The 14,166-nt window shown below is 43.0% G+C and overlaps 1 protein-coding gene across 2 annotated transcripts in view; it reads right to left on the reverse strand.

The window, feature by feature from the left end:
• usp53b (ubiquitin specific peptidase 53b) overlaps positions 1–14,166 on the reverse strand; it is a 71,437-nt gene that overhangs the window by 52,301 nt on the left and 4,970 nt on the right. For both annotated transcript variants that reach the window (XM_082165640.1, XM_082165639.1), the window contains exons 4-7: positions 13,852–13,986; positions 8,777–8,890; positions 8,521–8,603; positions 8,041–8,146 (exon numbers count right to left, since the gene is read on the reverse strand). In XM_082165640.1, coding sequence (XP_082021766.1) covers positions 8,041–8,146; positions 8,521–8,603; positions 8,777–8,890; positions 13,852–13,986 — 438 coding nt within the window. The remainder of the gene's footprint in view (positions 1–8,040; positions 8,147–8,520; positions 8,604–8,776; positions 8,891–13,851; positions 13,987–14,166) is intronic.

A 14,166-nucleotide genomic window follows, 5' to 3' on the forward strand; every position in this document is an offset into this window, starting at 1 on the left:
TTGAAGCAAAGCTTCCAGCTACTCTGCCATCAAGACTTCTGGAAGAGCTTATAGAAATATCCTCTGATGCCAGCCTGAGAGCCCATTTCAGTGAGGTCCCATTGGAATCATTCTGGTCTGAAATTGCAGAAGAACACCCAGTCTGTCACACAGCTGCAATGAAGGTGCTGATTCCCTTCAGCACCACCTACCTTTGTGAAGCTGGGTTTTCAACCATGACAGCCCTTAAAACTAAATACAGGGCCAGACTGACCCTTGAGGATGATATGCGTCTTGCCCTGTCAAAGATCTCTCCACGAATTGACAAAATTATTTCTAACTGCCAGCAGCAATCCTCACACTGATTGATATTAATCTAATAACATGCAGTGAGTATATAATAACATTCAAGTATTGAGGTCGCAGACAGCATTCATTTTGAAATATCCTATTTGTTCTTTTTTTTCTATGTGAATACTGCTATTTTTGTATTGTATTGAATACTGATATTTCATTTCAAATAGGGCCAATTTATAGGCTACTTAGGAGAAAAATAAATAATTACAAATGGCCTATTGATGTTTTTGTTTATTGTATTTTCAGTATATGCTATTATTTTTGCATATATAAATATATTAATTATCTGTAATAAACAAACCGTTTGTTTGAAAAGTAATTTTTCTGTCATCCTTGCTGCAAGCTTACAAGAGTGATAATATCATTAAATGTGAAGGGGGAGGGGGGGGGGCCCTGAAATATTTTCTTGGGAAAAAGGGGGTCTCAGACAAAAAAGGTTGGGAACCACTGCTTTATGTCACTTAAGTTGAGCCACAGATGCCTCTCAGTGGCCACCAGGGCTGCCATAGAGCGGCCGATGGATTTAGCCGTCTCCTTGGTGGCCCTGAGAGACAAATCTGTGGCTCTACGCAGTTCAGACACCGTATCAGCACTAATACCCCCGCCATCCTCAGAATCACCCAATAACTCAGCCTGGTAAGCCTGCATTATGGACATTGTATGTAAACACGCTGCAGCTTGACCGGCGGCGGCATAAGCTTTATGAACCAGGGAAGATGTAACTTTTACTGGCTTGGATGGAAGTGCAGGAGCCTTCAGAGAAGATGCCGTTGCTGGAGAGAGATAGCTCGCGAGCGTCTCTTCCACCTTCGGCATCTCCCCATAACCATGCTCTTTATAATTGTGAATGGATGAATAGTGTGATGTTTGTGCAGTATACACTCGATATGACACTGGTTTCCCCCACGATCTCGACACCTCGGTGTGGAGATCGGGGAACACCGGAAGGCTTCTGCACTGAGGCTGTGCACGAGATGGCAGGAAACGTTCGTCGAGCTTGCTTTTCGAACGAGCGCCCTGCCTATCTCCTGGCCACTCAATAGATAATCGCTCGACAGCTCTAGTGATAACATCAAGCAATTCTTCAAACGCATGAGACTGAGGTGGCGAATCCTCAGACTCAGCGTCAATACTAACAACGTCCAACTCCTCAGAGCTGGACAATTGCAGTATTGGTGCCTCCATCGGGGGGGAAGAAACCGCAACGCGTGCTTCCACACCCTGATGAGAGGCACTGGATCTATCAGAAGGAGGCTGAGATAAGGCAGAGCCCGTCTCAACATCCACTGATAGATCCATTTGCGAACCCCAGGTCTGTGATTGCCGCCGTGCCTCGGCAGCGGCGGGACCAGAGCCCTGGGGAACGCGATCGGGATTGAACCGAGCCAAGCGGGATCGGAGCGAACGCAATGGAAGCGCGTCGCAATGCACACAGTCACCACCCTCGAGTGCTGACTGGGCATGCTCCTCACCCAAACAAACAACACAAAGAGCGTGAGTATCACCTCCCGTTAAATAACGCGGGCAGGGATGGACACACACTCTAAACTGCTGCTTGCTCGCCATACTGAATATATATATATATATATGATATAGACAGACCACACCAAATATACAGACAGATTTCACACAGAGCGCAACTGAAGACTCAGAAAGCTTTCGTTTTCTGTTTCGGGCCGGCTTTTATAGCTTCCTGGTACGTGACGTCACCCGCCTCTGACGTTCCGCCACACCATTGGACTGATTTTACATGTGCTTCAAGACGTCATCACGCAAAGCGTTCCCCATAGCGTCAATTCGACGCAACGCGAGTTCCCTTGAAAGGGAACAATCTCTGTTACTTTAATTTCCTATTATCACTGTAAAGCCGCTTTGGAACAATCTACATTGTTAAAAGCGTTATATAAATTAAGATGACTTGACTTGACTAGTATTAGATTGAGTTAGGATGCAGATTTACTATGTTAAATTTATGTTCATTAACAAAAACAGTAACATCTGAAAAAAAAAAAAAAAAAAATGTAACAACATTTTGGTCAAATTTTATATTCTGACTGTTTGAGTTTTATTAAAATGAACCATTGGTCATCCAGTATCATGCATTTAGATCATGATAACCACAGATAAAACCAGGCATAGCCTATAGCACCTCACTATCATGGCAAAATGTAAATGTATGGTTTCTATGGTATTTGTATGAAAAACAGTAGCCTAAATACATTATTAAATACTGTAATTAAATTCCATTAGTCCTTTAATACATTGTCTACATTAATAATATAATACAATTCAATATGTATATCCCACATTTCATGGTGCAGTTGATATTACTAGGCTAACGTTACAGTAAATCCATGGTAAATGATGGGAATTTGTAGAGAGAAAAGCCTTCTGACTGTATCGTTGCGCACAGTGTTTCTCCTATTTGTCAGTGCTGTTACATCTGCCTTTAAACTGGTTTAAATCACTGAGACATTTGTGTTCTTCGCTGAATTCAAGCTCTTCTCACCGATCAGAGTAAACGCATCTGCTTTAGCGAGCTCACGCTGTTTGGACTTTGAGCCGAGCGGATAAATGGTCCATGTGGCGAGTGCTTCAAATGAGTTTCGTTACGCTTTTGGCACATAAACATTATCAAACATTTATCGAACTCTTGATATCGTTTTATCGAGAAAAAATTATATTGCGATAATTATCGTTATCGTTTAATCGCCCAACCCTACAAGCAAGCCTTTACGGCTGACCAGCTGGGATTATCTCAACAATCCTACCCTATGGAGGCACTCGTAAGTAAGTACAAACACCTGAAGGGTCTTCCTATCTAGTACTTTGAGAACATTCACCCACTCTTTCTGATTGGTGCTGATCACCCTAATCTAATCACCCCAATCGAGTCAGTTCATCTTGGACCACCTGGTGGGCCAGCCGCCATCAAGACAAGACTGTGTTGGACATTACAGGGCCCAGCGAAGCTCCTTCTGAATCATCTTCATTCTCAGCAGGTCCTTTTCACGTCAGTGTCATCCAAGCAAACAGAGCTGATGAGAAATGTTGTGAAGTTATGAGAAGTTCCTGAATCCATTCTAGGTCTGCACTGGCACTGCCCCACCAACACTCTTAGGTACAAGCACCGTCCCCTAGAGTATGAAATGCCCACCATGCACAATTTATATCGGATCCTTGCCAGTCAATATTACCCGTTAGGCTTCATCATCCCTTATACAACCAGAGCAAAAATCCTAATCCAACAACTGTGGGCTAAGCTGAGAGAATGGGACAATCCTTTATTCCCTGATGAACTTTTGCAGAACTGGTTGCAGAGGGAAGATGAACTCAAATCCCTTTCCACTATTATCTTCCCTAGGTGCTATGTGACCACAGAAATGGATAATGCTTCTGTTGTAAGAGAGATAACAAGTTCTGTGACACATCAGAAAGAGCCTATGGTGCAGTTTCGTACCTGAGAACTGAGAAGAGTCAAGGCAAGGTACAGTTTGCATTCCTACTTGCACGCTCCAGAGTTGCACCCAAGAAACAGTTGTCGGTTCCCAGACTTGAACGCTGTGCCACTCTCTGTGGAGCTCAGTTAGCAGAGTTGTTAAGGAGAGAACTTACACTTGAGTATCGCAGAATTACCTTATGGTCCGATTCCACCACAGTGCTGAGCTGGTTGCATTCAGATTCGTGCTGGTTCAAAGTCTTTGTTGGCACCAGGATCACAGAGATACAAACAACAAATCCACAGGATTGGAGGTATGTGGACTCTGCTCAGAATCCTGCTGATGACCTAACAAAGGGAAAACGTCTTGAGGATCTAGCCAGCCCAAACAGATGGAGTAATAGACCCTCCTTCCTCTTAATGCACTCTGATCAATGGCCCGAAAGTCCCTCTAACAGCTCCCTGGAAGCTGATTCAGAGTTGAGCAAGTCGATGTTCTGTTCCCTAAATGTAGTGACATCCAACTCAAAGATTCCTGATGCCATCCTATTACAAACTACAAAGAATTACTGGAAGCTACTGCACGATGTGTTCACAGGGCGGCAAGTGGAGATCCACTAACAGCTGGAGATTTCCGACAAGCAGAAGTCCATCAGTGGAAAGCATCTCAGCTAGATAGTTTCTTTGATGACTTCCAATGCCTGAAACAAGGTAAACCTCCTCCCTTCTAATTATAAACTGCTTTTAGTCCGGAGCTGGATGAAGAAATAGATGTTATTCGAGTGGAGGGAAGACTGCGACGAGCTGAGGCACTCGACATAGCAACTAAGCACCCAGTTGTCCTTGATCCCAGTCATGCCATTACCAAGCTTATAATTCAAAACTACGATCAGCAGTTGAAACATCCAGGCCCAGAGAGAGTTCTGGCTGAAATTAGAAGGAAGTTTTGGATTCTGCGTGGTAGAGAGGCCATCCACAATCACCCATTTCGATGCACTAACTGTCGGAGATGGAGAGCCAAACCAGAAATCCCACAAATGTCAGATTTGCCTGTAGCTTGACTTCAACTATTCAAGCCTGCATTTCACTCTAATGGAATGGATTGCTTCAGGCCCCTCTCAGTTCAGATTGGATGGAGAGTGGAGAAAAGATGGGGAATAATTTGGAAGTGTTTGACAACCAGATGTGTCCACCTTGACATACTATCAAGTATTGACACTGATTCCTTCCTCATGGCATTTCAGAGATTTATGGCACATAGAGGAACTCCCTTCGAGCTCTGGTCTGATCAAGGGACTAGTTTTAAAGGAGGGGAGAGAGAGTTGCATGAAGCATTAAAAATTATGTCACCTGAACTACAACAACAGTTGGCGAAGCAAAAAGTTCACTTTCGTTTCAACCCACCTGGAGCTCCTCATTTCGGAGGAGCATGGGAACGTGAGATACGATCTGTTACCAAGGAGGTACTCAGGACAGTGTTAATTGAGGTAGAGGGAATACTGAACTCCAAGCCTCTCAGATACCTCTCATCTGATGTCTCGGATATAGATCCTATTACCCCAAATCACCTTATCATGGGGCGGCTCGACGGCTCTCTCCCACAAGTTGTATATCCTCAAAGCGAAATGATCAGTCGGAAACGATGGAGCCACAGTCAGATCCTCACTGACTTATTCTGGTCTGAGTTCATCAAGTACTACCTACCAAATCTGCAGACTCGATCTAAATGGCATGAGGATGTAAAGGAACTTGTTATATTTTATACATATATATATATATATATATATGTATGTATGTGTGTGTGTGTGTATATATATGTATGTGTGTGTGTATATGTATGTGTGTGTATATATATATTGTGGCGAGCAGGACGAGGCCGAAGGCCGTGAGAGAGCGGCACGAGGCCGGGTGGCGTGATTACTGATGAGCGACACCTGCGCGACGCACCGGTCTCGTATCTCTCACGGAGGAGCGGAAGCATAAAGGGGGAGCGACGACAGTGGAGATCGAGAGAGGACAGGCCTGAACTTATGTTGTGTTTTATTTTGACAGCAGTCGTCTGTGAGGGGCTGCTGTCTTTTACTTTCGTTTTGTATTTGTTTTATTTGTATCATTAAAATGTGTTTGAATGTTCGCCGGTTCCCGCCTCCTTCTTCCCGCAACATTTAACCTCGTTACACTGGTGCCAAAACCCGGGAAGAAGGAGGCGTAATTAGTATTACAAAATACTAATGATATAATGGACAGAGATGTAAGGGTGTTCAGCGGAGTCTGCAATGGGAGGGCGAGTCAGGAGATGAGACGTGCTTAAGTGGGTCAAGCGCAACGCAACTAACACCTGTGTCCGATTGCAGTGATTGGCGTGGAGAGAATAAAAGCCAACAGACCGGTGGACTTGGGAAGGCACACACTCTCACGCTTGAAAGAAAGACTCACGCTGAACGTCTGAAGAAAGTGATTTATTGTGAGGAAGCACATGCTGCGCCGTTGTTTTGATTTTTGTTTGATTACGCACCAGTGGGGTGTTAATAAAGAGGACCCGAATCCATCTTAAGCAGACCCTGACTTCTCCTCATTTCAAAGACCTGTTACAGTCACTTACAGTTTGCAGATACTGAATTGTTAAAAAGAGAAAAATTAGCATGGCACACAGTTAATAACATGGCAACAGCTTATCTCTGTTTATGGCAAGCAGTACACAGTAGGACTTTTACAGGCTTTTCCCAAGTCACGGAAGTGACCTCGACGTCCGGGTTAGCGGTAGCATAAGCCATCAGGCAAGTGTTATTTAAATAAACTCCTGATGTACTTACAAACTTTCCAATGCCTTGTTTTATGAGTACAGAACCTATTTGTACTACTGTAGAAGTTCGGTACCATTCCGGGCATTATTAGTGGGGTAATTTATGAGATACATCCTTAGATCCATTAGTGCCTGCACTAAGCCATTTGGCTGATATCTCTAAATAAGCTCTAACTTTAATAATAATGTTCGACCAAGGGAAAAAAAAGCTTCTGGGGGGTGTTTGGCTCAAGGTCATGGTGCAAAAGACCCTAGGTTGAAATTACTCCGAACCATCCCTTTAAAGGGGCTATATAGAATTCAGAAATCCTTGTTATTAGCAACACCAGTGGTCGTTAAGTGAACTGCAGCCAACAACTTATTGGTGATGAACCACATAAGGTACAAGAGACTGAGCATGATTTAAGGCCCTGATGTGCTCATGGCAAAGCTCTTTTTTGTTCTTCACTTAGAAATAAAAAGTTAAAATAAGGTAAAATTACACTGTTGTGATAGGATTTTAAAATGTATTTGAGACTATACACTCCTGAGCAAAAAAAATATGGGCCAAGCCAAAAATGGCTAAATATGTAGTGGTCTTTTAACGGACTTGACCAGGAAATTAACAAGAATTGCACAAATACTGTAGACAATGTAACTTGGTTCACAGCAGCCTTCCCCCTTTTTTGTTTTGGTAAACTTGCAGACAGCTTTTTACAGGAAGAATAGTCTGTGTTGTTCCACTCAATGTTAAAGACTTCAGACAGTTAATGAGTAGTTGAAAAATGTCTCCTAGTTTGTTTGAGTTTAATGTGAAACAAAATATTAACTACAGGGTTCAAATCTGGACTCTGACCAGTCCAAAACATGAGCCTGATGGACTTCTTCTTAACACACTTCTTGGTTGTCTGAAATTTGGGCAGGAGCATTGTTTTGTTAAAAAATAATATCTGATCATTCCTCTTTAGATAAAGACATTCTGCAATATTCTCCTGTACTCCAAAGCATTAAATGACTTTTCACAGTGAAGCAAGCAGCTCACTAATATAAGCAGCTAAAAAGGCTCCCCTCTACCTCAATTCATCACTGTGGTAGAGATGCATTTATTCATATATTTCTCACCAGAATTTTTAAGACACCGCTCTGGAGCATCACCATGCAACTCGTGTTTCATTGTGATTCATCACTCCACACAACTTCCTATATTTTGTCAAAAACTTAATTATTTGATGTTTTTCTGAGACATCAATGGCTTTTTAAATAGTGTATTTGCTTAAATGTATAAACAACAAAGAAAGAGTGTTTTAACTCAAAATTATGCATGAGCCAATACGATTAAAATAATGTCATCAGTGATATGTAAAGACATCTTTACAGGCTTTATGACTTCACTATGTTGGAATGAAATGTACTTGGATGCATTAACACACTTAACAGTGGCATCTAGTGTGCATGCAACAAAAGGAAACAAAAGTTGGCATACAGGGCAGTTGCGGAGATCCCCAATGGTGTTGGCTGCCTGCAGCAGTTCACCAAACATGTCTGAGCGCAGTCTGTCTGTCTTCTCCAAGATTCGCTCCACTTGTTGACTGATAAAAGAGCAAAAAGTACAAAGAGGATCATTTCTGACACTGAACCACTCTAGATAATAGACAGGGCAATAGTGTACTGCAGACTTTGCTCTTTTCCACTTAGTCATCCTTCAATGCAAACAATGTTGTTTTCTGTGAAGCTTTCAGCTATCAGTCAGAATTTTCAGTGAAGCTATTTCTATCTGTCAGAATTTAACTTTTGTCTCTCAATGCAAAGAATGCATTTATGATGGTTATAATGGATCAATTGGATCCTCACGCTGGCACTATTCATAAAAAGAAATAAAGAAAAAACATACAATATTTTGATTTGATTGAAAAAGATTTACTCTCCAGGAGAGGAATCAATTAAAGTGGATTATTTCACTCACCAGAGGGCCGTGGAAGACACATAGTGCACAAGCTCAGTGAAGGGGAGGGGGTCTGATGATGCTCCACAACTACGACAAACAAACTACAGAGGGAAATAAACTTCTGTAAGGGTTTTTAAACAAAAACTTTAAACAGAAAAAAAAACAAAAAAACTATATGATTCAAAGACTAACATAGAAGACACAGAGAAAACAACTATTATTTTAAGCTGTAGCAGAGTAAAGTTAGAAAAAAGGGAAAACAACACCATAGTACCTGCTCATAGAGAGTCATGGCAAACTTCTGGTGGGTGATGCATGATTTGGAAGTACAAAATTCTGTGGATGAGTCCGAAACGATGTGCAGGTGTATCCTTTCTAGAATGTTCTCCTGTCTCCCAAAGTTTACAAAACAGATGCAAAAAGAAAGCAATAAAAGAAACAATTATCAGTGATGAATCAGTTATTCTTAGTTCTAGGCTAATACTTATTCATGTTATTTTTAACAATCGTTGTTATTATTAGTGACATCAACCTACCATAAAGTAGGTCAAACAACACAAAATAGCTACTTAAAATAAAGCACATTAATGGCACCAAATAGATTAAAATTATTCACAGAAAGAAAAGGGAAAAAAGAGCAAACCATTATATTAGATCACTCATGCAATAAGCAAGTGGACAATGCATTTAACACACATACAACATTAATACAATAGAAAATCGGTATAAGAACAATATATACATACTATTTAGGCCATTCACCATATTTCCCATTTAGTTTATAAAAATATTTCATCACACAAGTGGACAGGAGTGGCATTACAAGTAAAAAAAAAATAAAATAAAAAAAAAGCCTAGTGGGCGAATTGTTCCTTTAATATCCCTTTAATTCTGTTGTTCAACTTTTACTATACAATGCAAAACACTGGAAATACTTTTTATTAAGGGATTATGTAGTTACATATGTTATACAGTATGCACTTACTATAGTAGTAATAGTAAAGTATGCATAATTACAGGCAACCCTAAACCAACCCCAAACCTTAACCTTATACTAATTAAGTTAATTATTATTACTCAGTACTTCTCTGTGTAAGTACACTGTAACAACGTCACCTTAGAATAAAGTGTAAACCAAAAATGTAGGCAAGACACTGCAGAGCTCATAAAAAACTGGCTTAGACCACTGCAAGTGAAGGTCATTTGTGACCCTGATCAAATAAGATCAGCTGACATAGTGATGATGTATAAACCTGTTTAAACTTTCCACTTTAACTTCCCAAAGATGCATACTACTACTTTAAGTACTGCCATACAACAGTAATTTGTATAAAACAATTTTTGCCCTTGGAAACCAGGACTAGTATCTTTGTAAAAATATGCTAGGAATTAGATCCTTTAAAGTCCCTGTAAAGGCAATTCTAAAAAAAAATTCTAAACACATTATAAGTGCTAGAAATGTATTGCTAAAACATATTACAAAGACTGAGAACTGTGAAGTACTAAATTGTGGAGTTAGACCGTTAAACAGTTTTTCACCATTGCTGTGAGCCGGATTTTTTGGGCGGGGCTAAAACGGGGGATTGATGACGCACTGCGGCCCCCTGAGCTTGATTGGGTCCCTACTTGATGACGCACGGCGTCACTAAGCCTATCGGCGCTCAATCGCGAGTTACTATAGACAGCCTACAGTTTGCTAGCTACTATGCCCACGGCTCTGGCTATACCTTCGTCATGTAAATGCGTATTTCCTGGATGCAATCACTTAGAAAACAGATCGGTGTCCTTATTTCAATTTCCGAAAAATGATCATATCAAGAAGAGGTGGATTAATCTTGTGAAGAGCTAACGTTACCTTGATGGAGAGCTGATGATCACCACCACACCCGCCTCTGTAGAGATCAGGATAGTTTACTTTCCAGTGAACTGGAATTCACTGATAATCCGCTGTTACTGGTGAATGGGGCCGAACCGACTATCTCCCGCTGTCCGCCTCGGCCTTCATCCTCCCGTCGCGCCGACATGCGCGACTCGCGCGAGTCATATTTCCCGCGAGTGGGCGTGGTTTCAGCGCAGCCAGCGGACACGCCCCCAGCGTTTGAGAGCTGAGACTGCTGCTCATTTTTTCGAGATTTTGATAGCTTATTTTATTTACTTGGCGGCTTTTTTAATCATTAAAATTGGGCTGGGTGGCTAATAACACATTTTTCGGTGGTATGACAAACTCAGAACACATACTTAATTTTGACTTTACAGGGACTTTAATAAGGTAAAAATCTGAATAGTCCCTCCTGCACCACAGCTAATGTCTCAGGTTACGACTGTAAACATGGTTCCCTGAGAAGAGGATCGAGACACTGCGTCATGGAGTTGAAACTATGGGAACGCTCCTTGTGAGCCGGTGTCTGAAGCATGTGTGCTACACGCTAATCTTGATTGGCCAACATGGTCAGGGCACATCACAGGTGCGCCAACAAGGTATATAAGGGCGCCTAAAGAGGACGTCATTAAATTGAATTGTCTAAAGGAAGTCATACAGGCATGATGGAAGTATGGCAACGCAACGCTCTGTCTCATTCCCCTACTCAGGGAACCATGAGATCTGAGACGTTCCCTTTCGTGTCATGGAGTTCACGCTATGGGAACGAAATACCCACTACGCCATACTGAACAAATGCCTCCTCACCATGCTCGTGAACTTCCCAGTAAGCTAAGCTGCAGCCAAAGCATTGCAACACAGCACACCCGTGACCAATAACTAGATCCTGTCTACAGGACCAGGAGAGGCCTCAGGAGAGAACTGTGTTCTCTCAACTATATGTTCTACCTAAGAACATAGCAATGTTCTTCATACTGAAAAACTCAGCCGCCGAACCCCTAAGGATAATGTCGTCATCAATTGTCTGACTATAAGCTCCAGTGTGAACAGGAGGGGCTATTGAGAGGGCAGAGTGCTGTGGCGCTCTTGAACATGCCCTACCAAGTAGCTTTTATCGGCTGATGGTTACCCATTCCTACAGTTCTAGCAAACGACAGAGATTGGGCTGCTAGCTGTGACAGAGTCCACTTTTATACTCTGTCCCAATACCCCTCACAAACCTTTAGTAAAACATGCTAACATAGTTCCCCACTGTGTTTGCACTTATCAGGTATAGAGTGGAGGGGCGACAAATGAAGGAGCGAGACACAGCAGCATAAAAGCTAATTCTCCTTACTGTAACCATATGTGGGAACAGACTGCTGCAGCCTTCAATCTAGGAGGGGGCTTAGATAGCTGCCCATCCCCAAGGGAAGTGCCAGCCCGTTACTCCAATATAAACATGATTTGACAAGAAGCAGATTAATACTTCTTAGCCTCATGCCACCAAAGGCGACAGCAGAGGAAGAGGGACGCTAAAGTGGTATTGCCCAATCTTCCCGTGCTGCTCAGCTTATTAACATGTGACCACAGCACATCGCAAACACCTCTGCACTCCTAGTGCAAGAGGGGGAAGGGTGATCAATGATGATGTGAGACGCAAGTTGCGTTATTTGCCCATCATCCACATTTATCACAACCTAACTGTTATAGAGGAAGCATTTTGCTATCATCTCTACACTGCCGGCACCCGGAAATAACAGACAGAAAGAGGTGTGGGATGAGAGCAGCTTAATTGTCCATCATTCCTCCTTCTGCCCATATGAAATATGAAGGATACTGAAACTGCCTCTATACCCAGTTCAACCAAGATGACGACTCTAGGGGTTTAGCTTCTTACTTTTCTTAGCCGAGATGACTTCCCTTATGTTCTCTCTCGGCTTCCTGCAAGGTCACCGCCTCAGAGGAGCTGGGGCACAGGCAGTGACACTTTCCTTCCTACCCTGTCTTCAGCTGGGGCCAGCAACAGGGTCAGGAGAGTGTGATGTAGGACCTAAACTGCGGCGAGGCATGTACCGCTCGAACACTGCTGACTTAACCTTTGCCTCCTTGAACTTCTGGACCACTGTCTTGACAGCGGTACAAAAAAGACCTGAAGGGTGACACCGGGGCGTCAAGAAGAAAAGCTCACTCTTTTTCCTTCAGCCCTGAGAGGTTAAACCAAAGATGTCAAAAGCAGCCAAAGCAGCAATTGAGTGGTCCGCAACGCAGGCCGCTTGCTTAATAGCCCAGAGGGCAAGATCTGATGCGCGGTGGACTTCGTACTGGGGTACTCCCTTGCCCAAATCAAGGTCCTTCAAAAGGTCGGCTTGATAAGCCTGAAGCACTGACATGGTGTGCAGGGCTCAGCCGGCCTGGCTTGCCACCACATATGCCTTGTCCACAAGCCTTGACGTCATTTGGCTCAGTCTTGTTGGCAAGCGCATCTTCAGCCCATGGCATCCTCACATAGCCGTGTTCAGCCAGCCCACTAATGTTAGTGTAACTGGTTGCTAGAGGGGAATGGTTTCACCCACCGAGAATGGTTTAAACCGTGACCTCGTAAATTCATTATGGAGATCGGGGATAAAGGGAAGGCTTACCGGAGCGGGACTCAATGAATCACTCATTCAAATGGCTTGGGGCGATTTACTTTCTCTCCAAAGACTAATCTAGTTTTAACTTGGATTTAGCACAGGTTATTACGTCGACAAGTACCTCATATGTGAGGGTGAGGGAGGAGGCAGACTCACTTAACACATCTGCTTCGACTCCTAACACGTCTACTTCCTCAGAACTAGACCAGGCCAATAACATGCTCTCTGCCAGATCGGAATAAGCCGCAGAGCAGGCTTCTGGGTCTGGCATGAGAGCTGAGGAGCTAGAAGGTGATGCCTGAGAGAGGGTTAAACCCGTCTCAAGCACATCTGCTAACTCCATCTGCGACCCCCATGATTGCAATCACCGGGCTGCCACGGTTGCCTGACTCCCATCCCCCTTGAAAAGAGCCAGGCATGAGCAGGGCTTGCTCACTCTGAAGTGGTCACAGTGAGGACAACAACAACACATGAAGATTGCTGGGTGTATCTTTGACACGGCAGCACACACTTTCTGAATGACTTGCTAGACATTTTTTATACAAACAGACAACAAACAGACAAACAGAAAGTTCACACACAGCTTGTAAACAAACTGAAGACAAAGAAGACAAAGCTTCCTGAAGACAAATAAGCTGATGAAGTCCTTTCTAGACGCCCTTATATACCCTGCTGGTGAATGTGTGATGTCACCTGACCGTGGTAGCCAATCAAGATTGGTGTGTAGCACATGTGCTTCAGACACCGGCTAACAAGGAGCATTCCCATAGCGTCAATTCCATGACACAGTGTAGAGTTCCACTTTGAAAGGTAAACAGAGGTATGAACAGATTTTATCTCTGAAGTCATACATACAAAACACTCAGCTGCATCATCCATGAGGCCCAGCTGGAAGCGCTGCTCATCTTTAAAGGTCTCGGCCAGAGCATGACGCAGGGTGTCTGATGGCAGAGCCCGCTCTCGACTCTGCTGGAACTGACAGAAAATGCTCTGTAAAAAGAAACAGCCAAATAAACCTCACATACAAATTCAGCAATGCCGTACACACAATTCAGAAATGCACTAGTGTTCAGTGAAAAAGAGTATCGAAAAGTTGTTGTAAGATATACAAATCTGATTATGAATATGTGTGTCATGTTAACTTTGGTTGTCTCAGATACCCTAATCATA

This window comes from Leuciscus leuciscus (genome assembly GCF_965113295.1).
Source record: "Leuciscus leuciscus genome assembly, chromosome: 3".
NCBI lineage: Eukaryota > Metazoa > Chordata > Actinopteri > Cypriniformes > Leuciscidae > Leuciscus > Leuciscus leuciscus.